The 15,128-nt window shown below is 38.3% G+C and overlaps 1 protein-coding gene across 1 annotated transcript in view; it reads left to right on the top strand.

Moving 5' to 3' along the window:
- The window catches only part of CRYBG1 (crystallin beta-gamma domain containing 1), a 65,806-nt gene that overhangs the window by 31,179 nt on the left and 19,499 nt on the right, over window positions 1-15,128 (top strand). Inside the window, exons 4-13 of the mRNA XM_013949011.2 lie at window positions 10-186; window positions 2,713-2,760; window positions 2,926-3,044; window positions 4,416-4,578; window positions 5,554-5,693; window positions 8,607-8,733; window positions 9,048-9,083; window positions 9,474-9,616; window positions 10,318-10,444; window positions 10,536-10,681. Coding sequence (XP_013804465.2) covers window positions 10-186; window positions 2,713-2,760; window positions 2,926-3,044; window positions 4,416-4,578; window positions 5,554-5,693; window positions 8,607-8,733; window positions 9,048-9,083; window positions 9,474-9,616; window positions 10,318-10,444; window positions 10,536-10,681 — 1,226 coding nt within the window. The remainder of the gene's footprint in view (window positions 1-9; window positions 187-2,712; window positions 2,761-2,925; window positions 3,045-4,415; window positions 4,579-5,553; window positions 5,694-8,606; window positions 8,734-9,047; window positions 9,084-9,473; window positions 9,617-10,317; window positions 10,445-10,535; window positions 10,682-15,128) is intronic.

Here is a 15,128-nt window from a genome sequence, read left to right as displayed (position 1 = left end):
GCAATTCAGTCTCTTTCAGATATGAAGTTTCCAAGTTATTTGGAGAAGTACATGCAAGCAGATAGTGCAAAAAAAGATCTAAGTTTACAAATGTCTAACTATGGAAACCCTGAGAGAAGTTTCTCCAGCTGGTTAGGGACAGGCAGATATGAATCAAATGTCCCCGCTGGCTTATTAGATGTGGATGTAAGTATTCTGTTCTTTAAAGTCTGTTTGGAAATTTATTCAGCTTTTACATTCACTACAGACAATATGTATATATTGTTTTGCTTTGTTTCCCCTCGTAGTGGGACATACATAGATTACAAATAGTGAGTACAGTAGTGTGTACAAGTTTTGTCTGATGTTGGCTACACATGGAAATGAGATGCATGTATGGCATCTATTAACATGATTACATTTCTATATGGTGCTCTTATTCTGAGACTTTTCATAAATATGAATTGACAGTCTGTATTTTTGAATATGTCTTAAGGCTTGAGTTTTTCTGTTTTGAAACAAAGCTCATAATAATGCCATATTTACTATAAATCAGTAAAATGCTTTCTGTGAACTTCAGAAAACTTGCACCTGCTTCTTTTCTTGATGCTAATGCCTCTGCTCTTCCAGAACATCCTGCACCATTAAATGGGTAAGGGGGCAAACTTGGTCAGCCTTGCATTTCTGCTCCCAGTATTTCCATGCGTATGATAGAAAATACATATAATCTTTAAGAATGCTTTAAAAACTGGGTAATAGTAATGGTTGAAAGTGCCGCTGCTCTGGCGGGATGTCCCTTTGTCTATTTTGGAGCGTCTCTTCATCATGACTGAAGGCAGACCTACTTGTTCCCTCAGAGGCAACTGTACGCTAATGTGGGAGAACTTCATATATTCTATTTTCAGAATCAAGAACAAATACTCTGCATTATCAGTTATTTCTGTGGATCAGAGTCTGTGTTGTTACTAAGGGGCAAAGTATCATCATCAGATCTATGAACCATAGGAAGAACTGTAATATCAAAAGTTTAATAGGCATTAATGTGATCTGTGGAATTGAAGGAGGGTATGAGAAGCTTTAAGTACTTTTCAAAAGTAAATGGTTATCTGCTGTTACTGTTCTACTAAAAGGTGGGGCAGGGGGAAGTAGTAGAAATAACTCCGTTCTCCTTCACCTTACAGAAAGGAATCTTCTGTGCTACCTTGCAGTTTTGAGGATGGAGACTTTCTCTCATGAGAAGTTTTTTAATTAGTGTGGGGATGGAAATTAGTTTTTATTTTGCAGCAGTGCATACTTATGCTGCCAGTTAAAAATGAGTTCTTACTCTGGAAGGTCCAGCGTGGATTTCAAAACCTGGGTTTGAAGCTAAATGACCAATACAGATACTGATTTTTTTGCCCCTTAGGCTGTTGCTCCTGAGTGAGTTTCCAGATTTCAGTAGATTATGGGGGCCTAAGGTGGTAGGGGATATACAGGCACATAAGTTTGCTCTCATGGAAAGCCCAGTTAGGTTCCCTAGGGTCCAGGACTTTTGCAGCACTGTCGCTGACTCTGAAGCGTCTTGCTCAAGTTAGAGAGGAGTCGAAAATGTTTGTGTGATGTATACCTACTGTGCATCTTCCGCTGACTAAGATGGCGATGATGAAAAACTTAATAGGCCATGTGAAGGAAAAGAATAAGGGCAGCCTAAAACAATGACTCTGACATTCCTTCAAACACAGAGCAAGTTCTGACTGGAATTGAAGCAGAGGCCGAAAAACCAGTCATGCCTCAACTCGTTTTGATGATGCCTACAAAAACCTGATGGTGGTTAAGAACTCTGTCCTGAGACCGCTGCCTGTCCTGGCTGCTGAGTAATATGTTCTCATCAGTTCCTTGCACGTGTTGCTGGCTATCTTAGACTGTGAGCTGTTTGGGGCAGGATCTGTTCTGTGATTTGTGCTTGCATAGTACTTAGCGCAATGGGACCCTGTTCCAGAATGAGGGCTTCTGGTCTTGCTAGGAAACCAAACGCATAATTGCAACCCTTTTAAAATCTGTTTTAAGATCACAGGATACAACCACAACTTTTCCTGGGTATTCTATATCATAAAATTCACCACTGACTTAAAACTATTGCTTTTGATTTTGTATACCTGAATATGTTTCTTGCCATATTCAGTCTTTCACTTATTGCACAGAGCCTCATACTTTCTGAAGAATACATATCTTGTTACAAGGTGTTCAAAAGAGAATTGATTATGCTAGTTAGTTCATATGCCATCATATCTTGTCCAGTCTCTTCATATGTTCCTGGAAAAATAATTTCATGCTTTATGGATACCAGACACTTAAACTTTCTTTAATATTTTTAAGATTGTAGACCATGTGCTTTCATAGTATCAATTTTCTAAGCATTCTCCAAGGATGTCTGAAATTCCTGGAATATCTGGGAAGCTGATCAAAAGGATTCTAAAGCATTCCAAGTCTGAGACCACTTGGCTTTAGTGAGACAATAATCCAGTGTTTATTTTTAAAAAGTGTAAATTTGTATATTCATGACAAAATACTGCTCTTCAGAAAGAAAACAAAACAGAAGTGGGAAGTAGGTAGAGATGAAGTGTTCTCAGATTTTTACTATTCAGACCAATTTTAATTTTCTTTCACTAACTTATTTTATAACTGAGCATCTTAATTGAGTAGGTTTTTGGTTTGTTTTGTGTTTGTGACTTTTCTCTCCCCACTGTCTATTAGGCATTTTCAAGAAATGGACAAAATAAAATCAATCCCAGACCTGGCAAGGTAAGATGAGTTTTCTGATTTTTACTGTTTCTCGTTATATTGAAAAACATAGCAAGATAGAATTTATATCTATCTATCTACATATATATATATGTGTGTGTGTTTATGTGTGTTTATATAAGCATACATGCATACACGCTATTTATTTATTTATTTATAATACAGCTGGTGATATACAGTGAATCTGATGACCAGAAGAATGGTATTGAAGTTTTCCATGATGTACTGGATTGCAGTTCTTGGGTTCTGTCACCAACAGTTATAGTTAAAGTCATCAGAGGATGGTAAGAGATTAATTTTTACTCTGTATAGTTAGGCCTGTCCTAGGCAAGACTAAAAATCCCTTGGAACAGAATCAACATGTAGGTGTGCTTTTCAAATGGCAATGTAATGTAGATACCTTTGAGCTAGAAATGTGGCATTTTACCTCCTGCAGTAGGAAGTCCTGTCCTAGCTAACCTATTTTGCTGCAAAATTGGAGTGAATGTGGCAATCTGGTATCCAGTTGTGCAGCACTTCAGCAGGCACAGGGGAAAGATGACAGATTCTTTCCAGGTGTGCTGCTGTTTGACTTCTCTCCTCTTTATGGGTTTTGGGGTAGTGTTTTAATTGGTCTAAGAGGGGGCTAGCCAGGAGTGACAGCGGTTTGGCTCTTTTAATCTGGATGCAAAAGATGAATTCCATGTATTCTATATCCAAAAGTACAAAATGGTGCTGTAAGGATAACTGAGTGTTTCTCTGGTGAATCCAGAAGGAATTTTGAATTTTTCTCCAAAAGCTAGATTGTCTGAACAAGTTTTTCTTGTACCTTCTGTGTAGCATTAACAGAACAGCCATTATTACCGTGGTTAGCATGACAAGTTAAGTTGTGGCCAAGTATCAGGCTCTAATACAGTCAAATAGCAAGTTCTCAAAAGTATGATCTGATAGCAAGCTGGAGACGCAAGGACTAGCTGTAGTAGGAAATGCTGGGAAGCACATTGATAGCTGTTTAGCTTCAGAAAACTGGAATGAAGATCTTTTGATCTATGAGCCAGGTCCTTCTTCTTTCTTTTCCAGTGTGGTTTTCAGTTGCACTGGGGGACTGTTTCCCTTCAACTGAGAGCTCCAGGGGAGGGTTTGGGATTTGCAGATGGATATAGTTTTCATCTAGTTATACATTCACACCTGCAGCTAGCAATAAAGTTGTGCTTGTCTTTTGAGCAGCCTTACCACCCTTCAGCACATCCATACCAGCCCCCATGGGACTCCCTGCTGCTGTTCCCAGGACCCAAGTAGCTTCTGTTTTTACATGGTGCAGCAGTCTGCAGTGTCAACATATTCTGACCGATTAATTGGTTCTGATTATTATCTCATGCAAAAGTATGGTATTTCTGAATAGCATTTCTGTTGTCCCAAACCATCAGTTTAAATGGGTGGAGGACTTTTTGATGAAATCAGAAAGTCAGCAGCAAGCATCTTTGCTTTTATCACTCTTAAAAATATTGCATGCACCAGAAATGACTTGCATCAGCAGTGTTGAGTGAATAAGCTGTACTGGGGGGAGGGAAGTTTGAAATAATACTTCTTGTGAAAAGATTTTTTAAATGGGAGCATGGTTTTTACAAATCATATCTGATAAAGTACCATTAAAACCAAGACTCTCTTATTTTAAGCTGGATACTTTACGAGAAACCAAATTTTGAAGGCCCCTCTATTCCTCTGGAAGAAGGAGAGCTGGAACTCACTGATATATGGGGTGCAGGTACTTCTGAAGAGCAATATGAATGCAAATCTCTAAAACCTGCAGTGATTGGTTCAATAAGACATGTTGTTAAGGCAAGTAATATAATAAAAGAAAATCTGGTGTAGGCCTTAGTGTTTGGTGATGTTTTATATTGATACAAATAGTTGTTGGTGTACTAAGGCACAAGTGTAACATGAGATACAAAGGAATGAAACAGTCTTCTGGGTTGAATTTCTGATTTAATAACCAAATGGATGATACTTTATCACAATAGGGATTCCGGTAACATCCACTGGAAAGCGAGGGCAGGAAGAAAACTTAGTGTTTTTCATTAGAATAATCTTCAAAATGCTATTGAAATTTAATATGCAATGGATGTTTTCTAATTTGGTAAATCTCTCAAAATCCCAGAAAACCATCAGTAAGTCCACAGAGTCGTATTTTCAAAAATACATGTGCTTTTTGTATATATACAATTTACACCCATGCAGACTTCACTGTAACAAATAAACCTTGTTTGATACTCAGAAAATACCCCTGTATGTGCAAAATGGGGATTTAGCACACGCTGTGGAACAATGTGCATGCACGTTTCTATATGTACTTTTATCCTACTATTAAGTAGTTAGCTTTGCAGGTTGTCAAAATAAGCGTGATCTATAAAGATACCGGACTGGGAAAGGAAAAGGAGGAATATATTACTTGTAACTACAATTGCTGTTTAAATTACAGTTCTTTTCAAGACTGGCCTGCTTGATGTTATGTTAGGATTTAATTTGCTAGAGGAGATGTTAAGTGATGAAAGAAGATGCATTCCTGCCTACATGGCAGAAAGTAAACAATATAAACGCTGATTAGAGTTTGACTGACTGTTGTCTCTGTCCATACAGAGACAAGCAAATAACTGGCCTAGTTATGTTTTCATTAAAGGTATCTAATACAGCAGTAATTGACGACAGGGGAGATGATTTCAAATAAGCAGAAGTTTCAAAACTGATTTAGTTAACCACAGTAATTACAGAATTCACAGCACAGATGAAGTGATTATGGCCATCTTCGTTTTTCAGGATTACAGGGTTTGCCGAATTGATTTGTATACAGAACCTGAAGGGCTGGGAATCGTGACTTCCTTTTTTGACGACACTGAAGAAACAGGCGTGTTTGGCACCACCCAGAAGACCTGTTCTATCAAAGTACACTGGGGCATGTAAGTACATAGTTTTGTGTGAACGTGTGCTGCTATGAAAGGAATTTGTTTTAAACCATTGGTTACGCCTATCAGACATGCAAGAAAGCAGAGTATGTTTATGCTAGTTACATATTTTGGTAGTGTTTGTTGACAGTACCATTAGGACATCATTGCAATGCTTCATCCTTGGAGAGGCTGATCTCTTAAAATGTTTTGTGTTGGAGGCAGTCTTTCTTCTGCTTGCAGGGGCTAAAGCCAGAGTAACCCTGGTGCATTTGTAGTAAAGGAATGAGTTTTTCGCTGCTGCTCTTTCTGATTCAGGCAAACTTATCAGAAGTGAGAGTGGGGGGATAAAACATAATGATAAGACCACATTTTCTACTTGCTTTCCTCTGTAAACTTGAAATCACCATAGTTAAAGAAGAAAATTTTAAAGGTCTTGTATTATCATATACAACTCACTGTCATGTGTAGACTCTGGAAATCACCCTTACATTTCATAGTGCATTTTATTTGGTGTTTTTTTATGGTGATGTTTAGGACATGTATGTTATGCCTGAAAACATCAAGCTCTATAAATTAGGGGCTTACTGTATGTCATGAATTAAGCAAGCTTTAGTGAAAAAGGAGACCTCTAAAGAACAGCACAGATATTATACAAATGGTAATTTCAATGACTTAATAAGCCAACCTGTAGATCAATACTGAGAATATGCCTCAAAGTGGCACTGGGAAAAGCGCGCGGAAGAGGGCAGTTGCTTCCAGAAAAAGTATGAAAGTGAAGCCACCTGCAACGATCTTAGATTCTGTAGAACGTTTTCAAGGCTTACAGATGTTGGTTGTTGCCTGCTGGCTGTGTCGTGTTGAACACTAGTACTGTTTGCCTGTCTATCATTTGGTTCTGATTAGTGTGTGCTATTGCTCACATCTTTCACATGCGTGATACTGCTCATGTCACCAGTGTTCTGTTTAACACTTCTGTCCATCTGTCAGTACGTATTATATACCACTGCAAAGATATATTCAGATAAACTGATGAATGGGACATTTTAGTTTCTAGATAAAGGGTATTTTATTTGATCAAATCTTTATGCCTTAATTTTAAGGAAAAAAAAAAAAAGCAGTCAGGTGTATAGGAAAACTTTAAGATGTTGCCCATGTGGTTGTTTCTCTGACAGGAGCTTTTTTCCTATGAACTGTGTGTTCAATCCAAATTATGTGTTTGCTAACAATAATGAAATCAGAGATGTTATTTGGATGCTGATTAAATCTGGATGAAGTCAATTAATAAACTTTATTTCTGTTCCTCACTTAGAAGCATTCTTGTGAATAGTGAAATAACAGATCTTTGGGAAAGGAGTCAGGGCCTTTGCACATTCATCAGGTTTCAGACTGGTCCTTATTTTGCATCAGTGTGAGAGTATTTTTTGCACTAAATCTGAGTTAAATTCTTGCCGCCCAAATTTATTTGATGTTGCATGTGGATCCCTTAATGGAAGGCAGACTGTGATATTTCCATCAGGAAGCAAAATAGATGGCTGGAAAGTAATCTTTTTCAGATATCGGTTCATGAGTCCTGTGTAGAAAGAAGTAGCTTCTGCCAACTGCATGCACGAGAAGTTAAGTGAGAGTTGCTGCTGTGTTTTTTCCACATTGCAGGTTTTTTTTCTTTCCTTCTTTAATTTACAAGTGCAGCATAGTTCACTTTGCTGGCGGCTGAGGGTAGGCTTTGATTCTGAGTCACCCTGCTATGTGGGTGTGGCAGTATCTTCTTAAGGTTTCCCACTATGTGCGCTTAATCGTTGTTGATTAAAAGCTACCAACAAAAATGAGGCAGTGCACCATTATCTTCTGATTGTGCTCTCTCCTGGGTCTCCCGTGTGTTTAAATTCTGGCAGAGAAGTTGAGGGTTTACTATGTGGTGTCACTTCTTTCACCTTACCAAGACTGGAGTCCCTTATATAGTGTTTAGCAGTGTAACTACATGGAATTAGCAGTGTAACAATATATGGAATATTTGGCTTTAGGTAGCAATAAAAGAAGAGCTCTTTATTTGTTTCCTGAAGTTGTATGTTGTCGATGAAACTATGTCAACTTGTACCAGTTTCCATCAGCTAAGAATCTGCCTTTTAAGCATGTTAAAATGATGGATTATTTTAACATCTTTTTAATATCACCAGATTTGTACATTATGGTCTTTACATGATCAAAGAGTTGGCTGCACAAAGTGTTCCTGTTTAGTCTGAATTTTAAATTTAACTGGAAGAAATCAGTTGCCACCTTCTATGCAGAGATCAGCAGTATGTTCCTTTGTTTCTAATAAGTGATTACTGCTTATGATTTTTTTTGAAAAAGCTTTGAAAATCTGCTGTCGCTGTCCCGATCAGGAATTTTGAAAATGATGACTTTCAAAGCAGACTGTTAGCAGGTACAAGTCATAAGGAAGCAGATTTCCAAGGAGCTTGTGGGGTTTTTACATGTCACTTAATAACGCAAGTTTATAATTCTCTGGTGAACACAGTTTGGAACAAATCGAAGTCTAGGTTAGAAGAGATCTTTTAACTTCTAGAAAATTGGTTCTGTGCATTTTAGAGCTATTCTAAAAATAGTATACAGTAATCTTAAGTCTTGAAACATCAATCTAAAATGTCTGTTGCTCCAGATGAGACATGGTCAAATCCTTAAATGCCTGGTTCACTGTGCTAAAATTTTTTTAGCCCCGTTCAAGCAAAATACATGCATTGTTGGTGCTTCTTGCACAGGCACGGAAGTATACCAGAATACCAGCTTATAGCTGAGAATTTTGATAAGCACAAACAAAATTTTGTTAAGGGTGTAGTGATGTCTTTTCTAAAGTAAGCATATTATCTTGTTCTTTATTGGTTTTGTTTTTGTCTTTTATTGTTTACTTTCCACTCCTCTCTGCTTTAGATGGCTAATTTATGAAGAACCTGGTTTCCAGGGAATCCCTTTAATGTTGGAGCCTGGTGAATATCCTAATTTAGCCTTCTGGGAGAAGAAGGAAGCTTACATTAGGTCTATGAGGCCCTTGAAAATGGTAAAATATTGTTATTACTTACAAGTTACATGACTTGCATTTATGCATTAAAAATAAGTTTGCTAGATTTTTCCAGACTCACAAAAGTGTAAGTCTTTATAAACTCCAAAATTTGTTTTTTTAAAAAACTCTGTAACTTCCTAAACTTGATTGTATCTATTTCTGTCTTTAATCTTTTGTTTCCGCTTGTGTTCTTTGAAGAATGCTTCATCTTAAAGAATTCTGGCTTTTGTAAAGAGTTTAAAACCACCTACACTGAGTACAGACAACTTATTTTTGTATCTCTCTCTCTCTCTTTTTTTTTTTTTTAATAGGGTGGTCGCAAAGTAGAATTCACTAGAGAGCCAAAGGTAAAAATCTATTTATTTGATTGTCCTTTCTATGACAGATGAACTACACGTGCATAGACATATTTATTATGGTGATATCTTGCCTACTTATACTTTAGTGCTTGGTCCTCCTGTATGTGATCGCACCATGCGACTGCAGTTTCTGGCATACTTCTGCATCCTTCCTGTGTATATGACAGTATTAACAGCCGTCTGGATAATGCAGATGGATAATGATATTCAAGTCCTCATGTTGCATCTGTAACCTCTTGAAGAAAATAGAGATCCCACTAGTTAGTTTCATAATCTTGGCTTCTGTCTTTATGTGCCCATGCAAAAGAAACTGTCTGCTGTCAGGGTGTGTTTGTCATGCTGTCTACAGCTTTTTATTGTACTTCATTTCTGCCACAGGTCATCATTTATGAGAAGCCTTTCTTTGAAGGGAGGCATGTGGAGATAGAATCGGAAATGTTTATGCTCAGTGACAAAGAATTGGAAGAAAAGACAGTGCTTCCACTTGCATCAGTGGGATCCATGAAAGTACTGGGAGGAGTGTAAGTACGGGAAAGCATCAGCAATATTTGTCCTTCAGTAGATGTAATAACTCTATAAGTTGGAAATTGTAGTGAATAAAATTCAGTGCCCAGTTATTATGCACGTCTTCCTAGTTTTTGGTTTTAGATACACGTCTGGGTTAAATCGGCACATATTCACAAGCAAAGGCTGCATTCTGGACAATACTCAGTGTCATCCTGGTTTCACAACAGTGGATGAAGGGATAGAAAGGCTGCCAAGCAGCTACAGCTACCTAACTTGGCTAACTCTCCTCTCACTTGGCTTAGTGCTGGTTCCCTAGTTAATGTAGTTCTTTTAAACCCAAGCCATAGAATGGTCACAGAATCTCATCTGGCTTTGGTTAGAGAAGTACAAAAGGCTTCTCAAATTCACTTGAAGTCCCAAAGGCTTCTGGTTTTCAAGCCTTCTCTCCACCTCGCTGCACTGTGTCAAACCAGAGTAGTCATCACAATGCAACTCTCTCTATTTTGCTTAATTCTGGCGAAATTAGCAAAGATTTTATTAGACTTGAGAAGATATGTAGTTAGGTTAACTTCAATGGGAAAAGTATTTAGGAGATTCCCATATTTAGAACAAAAGTGGGGTGAAGAAAGAACAAATTTCACCCATCTGTGTGTGCTCTGCAACAGCACATAGCAGCGGGTGTCCATTTTCACACAGAGGCTCTGTTGTTGTTTAGGTGGGTTGCTTATGAGAAGCCCGGGTTTGAAGGCCATCAGTACTTGCTGGAAGAAGGAGCTTATCGAGATTGGACAGACTGGGGTGGTTATGATGAAGAACTGCAATCACTGCGACCTGTTGTTGGCGTAAGTTCCAAGAACGTGTAGTGGGTATCTCTTGAGCACACTGAGACATCATGTTGCATTTTCCTTATGATGCTTCTCTTTGTTTTAACAGGACTTCACAAATTCCCGCATGATAATGTACAATGAAAAAAACTTTGGACCAAAGGGTTCCAATATTAATGTGTTAGGAATTATTTCCAATTTGAAAGACACTGGATACGGACTGAGGACACAGTCTATAAATGTACTAAGTGGAGTGTAAGTGATATTTTTAACTACTATTTAATTTTAAATTTGCTGTTACAATTTTTAGAATATGGTAGCTTTTGCAAATGTTTTTCTGCCCTCTGACTTCTAATATCTATATGGAAAGTCTTCAGATAAAAATTTTCTGCCCCTGACTGCACAATGTGGGAAGTGCAGCTCATTGTTTTTGTGAATATGTGCAGTAAATCAGTTTTCTTCTCGCAATGAGATCAGATGTTCCCAGGAAGTGCTGGTTAATTGATTTACAAAGTATGAAAGTATATGAGTTGATATGTCATCATAGAGGTAAAAATGGCGTGTTCTTATTGCTTAATTTTCTTCTCTCTCTTTTTTTCTTTCTTCTTCTTTTTTTTTTTTTTTTTTTAGCATCTTAGCAGCAAAGTTATGGAACTAGTTTCCAGTTTTGACTGAGGCTTCTTGTGTTTAGCCAGAGACAAATCCTTAGCGCTTTTGCTCAGTTGTGTGCCTGCAAGATGACAATAATGCTTCTCATGCCTACTAGTAAATTCTGATGCTGAATAGAATTTAAGGCAGTAAATTGACGTGTGTTCTCATCTTATCTTTTGGACAGTGTTTTTTCACTATTCATGCCCTTAATTGAATTGTTCCAAAAAGTAACCTTACTTTTACAGTGAATTCCATAGGTTAATAGTTTAATAGTAACACTTTTTCTTCTTCTTTTTTACAGTGGGGTTCCTAAGAATGAGTGGTCAAAGTTCTGTCATGTGTGTTGTCGCATGCAGTTGGTAAACTGGTAGATTTAGCTGTTCGGTTTGTTCTGCATGTCGGTTACAGATCAAGTTTCATGGCATTGTGGACTGCATCAAAGTATTTTGGAAATATTAGCAATCATGGCCCCAAATATACAAAATTACTTGAAGGAGAACTGAAAGTGCAAGACATACAGTTTCTCTCCCTACCTGGTAGGCAGGTAACTCGCTGAAAGTGCTGCCTTACCGAGCCGTATCCAGATCTTTCCTGCATGTTATCTGTGCGATATCTGTGCAAGTTTTGTCTGGATAAAGACTGCAGAATCAAGCTCGCGGTGCATTCCTAAGGAATGCTTTTAATTGTATTTGAATATGCTGTGGCAGCTGGTTTTTTCTTCCCCCGCCCTGCCTGGTGCCCTTTGTAGCCACCATGCCCTCTCTGTCTTCCCTAATGCACAAGGGAGATGTATGGGAAGGAGTCGCTTCCTAAGGCTGGGAAATAGACTGTGGGTTACCTGTCACACCCTTTGTGTAGCTGTTCCAGTAAACGTGACTGTTGCAGCTGAGATAGGAATCCTGCTTGAGTTTCTGAGTGTTTAAATAATTGAGTGACTCTTCTCTAACACTCTTATGGTAAAGGTGGGTAGAAATTATTAAAAACTATTATTAAAAACAAAGCCCTTGTTCCAGAGGCTCTGCTACTGCCCCTGTAATTTTACCTTCTAGTTTTTTAAAGATGTAATTCCTCATATCATACTGAAAATACTTAATTAAAAAAAAAAAGTGAAGAATCCCTGAACCTTTCATAACATTTTTTTTAAGTACTGATATCTGGGGTAAGCAGTTGTAGCAATAACAGATAACGTCTGAGCTATATTTCTTATGTAATTAATTTGCTTCTGTGCAATATAAAAGATGTATCAAAGAAAAGAAGGGCTGCCATTCTAGAGCACAGATATCTCTGAACAAGTTCTGAGCTAAGCTATATCTCTAAACTGTATGCTGAAGACAGCCCAGCTCTGCATTTGAGGAATGACTAGTCCGTTTGTGGGTAATTGAGAGCTAGCTGCATAAAACTTTCAGCTATTATTCTTCTGAGGAATGTTTCCAAGTGATACTTTAATGCCTTTGCTAAATCCAGCGTAAACAGATCTTGAAAAATATAGCTAAAGGTGGCGAGGGTTGCCTTCTTTTAAAACAAATGGGTAAATGCTTTGCTCTTAGCATTTTTCAGAAATAGCCAAGCCCAAAATCCAGGCTATAATTATTTTTCTACCATATTGCGGGGGGAGCAGGGAGAGGAAAGCAATGCACTCTTTGAAACTGAGAGGCCTGCCTTTCTTAAATATAATTTTCATCTTTACTTCCAAATTGGCAGTATTTTAAATGGCAGAAAATGAAAGTATTAAGTAGCAACAGGTAACACCCTTTACAAGTTCAAGCAAGTACTGAAAGCAACTGTGTTATACAATTTATGATTTCCTGTTTGCTTAGTAACTCTTCATGCTTATATTTAATAGTGATCAAAATCATAGGCATTGCATGTTTTGAAATGTCTTTTCTTTATCTATAAACACATTTTAGTTGCGCTAAACTTGTGCCAAAAGTACTGAACATCTTTTTGTCAATCCTTTTTAAACTTGGTGGAAGAACTTCTCCAGATTTATTTTCTACATAGCTGTTTGTTTTATTGTAGTCCTGTAATTCGTACTGTTTTTCCCTGAATTTTCAAATAATTAGCCTACAGTGCAGATTTGGCTGCCTCTAGTGTGTATATATAGTGATATGGTGAGAAGATCAATAGGTGATGAGCAGTTCTTATACAGGAGCCAGAATGTAGTGTATTCTAGTGTATCAGATGCATTTGGGAAGATAATATGGGTGAAACTGAAGAGATGCTACATACAAGAACAAACCTTCCTTGGGAGCTGGAAAGGGTGGGAGCCCTTAGGTACAGGTGGGAGAACTTTTCCGACAAAGACTCCCCTTCCCTCCATCTCTGATGTCAGCACTAAAGTTCAAGAGAACCTTTAAAGGAGTCAGGAAATTAAAATTCACAGGTCTGTGGGATCATAGGCACAAAGGGATCTTTATGCTATTTTACCATCTTGTTGCCATTCCTGTAAACCTTCATGTAATAAAGAACCTGTTTTCTCTCCCTCCTATAAACAGAATTTGATCACTTTTTCCTCTCTGTTCATCATGCTACAAATCTGCAAGTGCCAGTTATCTCCCTCCTTCCCTCCTCGGCCCTGCACGGTCTAGCTGATTAGCATGTATAGTCCAATTTAAACCGGTTGTCTCAAAGTAGTATTTAAGCTTTAAAGATTGTGGATCCTATTTCAGAGCTAAAGGAGCGCTTCTGTGCCTGAAAGCCTACTTCTCACAGCTGTGTCATTTGGTTTAATGAAGGTGTTACTGAATCCTCTGTACCTGAGAGAGAAGTAGGCCCTTCCAGGAGGTAATCTGTCCTGCCATAAGATCAGCATCTCAGCAGCACTAAAAGGGAGGGATTGCTCCTCTCGGCTGATGTTAGAAGGCACCTACATGATGAGAAAGGCCAGCATTTTGAAAGCTAAAATGAAGTAAGGTGAATCCTGAGCTAACAGGGGAGAATGCTGTTTTTCAGCAAGTCACAAGTCACTGATTTTTCTTGGCTGTTCCTACAGACCCTGTTTTGGGTTGCCTTGCTAGATGTTGTATATGTAATGCTTTGAGGGAAGATAGTGTGAGTGCAATAGTACTTCTGGTTTGTAGATGACACTCCTGGCCACATCTCTGCTTTCAGCAGCGTGGATGGTGCTGTGGAGCGAGGTCTCCATCGCCTTCCTGGCAGCAACCTGGGATGAGGCTGTCGCTCGGCCTAGCTAAAGCAGTTTCTTAGCTGGGGTTTACAAAACTATGGCATTAAGCAAACTCACTCCCTCTGGAGCAGAGTGATGGTTGCTGCAGGGGCATACTGCTGTTCTTGTGGCGCTTTCTTTTAGACAGAGGCTTTGCCTTGCTCTCCTGACCTTTCTGCTGGTTCAAAAATGGGTTATTGGGGGTGTTCCTGAGGTCTGACTGAGCTTCAGCTGCTCCTGAATTCAGCTGCCTGTTCCTGTCGTTATTACTGCTCTCAGCAGCTTGTACTGCCTTCTGAATGTAGTGAAAAAGCGGGAGTATTTCACCAGTGAGCCCTGGCGCTAGAAACCCTCCAACCATGTGGGCTGGCTTGCGTGGGAAAGTGGTACTGTACCATTGATTTCAACATATGCGTGTATTGAAAGTGAGATACATTAACTACTTCTGTATTCAGGCTTGTTAGATGGGAGGAAAATTAATGAATGCTATCAAGAGATGCTTAGGAGGTATCTGGTGTGTTTTATCATTTGCTTAATTTCATAGATGTCAGTCAAGCTCCAAGTATCATGTACTATAATTATATCCTAGTATTTGTGCAGAAAAAAAGTTAATGAACATCCACTTAAGAAATTGGTTAAGGAAACCTCATTTTCACAGCTTTTGATGTAAGTGGCCTACAGGTATAAACACACCTGAGATATTTGAGCTTTCTGCCTAATTTATTGTACATACCAATGTCTCTTTGATAAATTAGTATAAGATGATTTAGGAGTGTGTCTTGAAATATGCCTTAAGTAATTAGTGCATAACTATTTAGAATAATTGATTATATCTGAGGCAAACCAAGAGATGTGAACAGTGATAAATGTGAATCACTATGTGAG

Source organism: Apteryx mantelli, chromosome 3 (assembly GCF_036417845.1).
Source record: "Apteryx mantelli isolate bAptMan1 chromosome 3, bAptMan1.hap1, whole genome shotgun sequence".
Taxonomy (NCBI): Eukaryota; Metazoa; Chordata; class Aves; order Apterygiformes; family Apterygidae; genus Apteryx; species Apteryx mantelli.
This window is presented reverse-complemented; position numbering and strand designations above follow the sequence as displayed.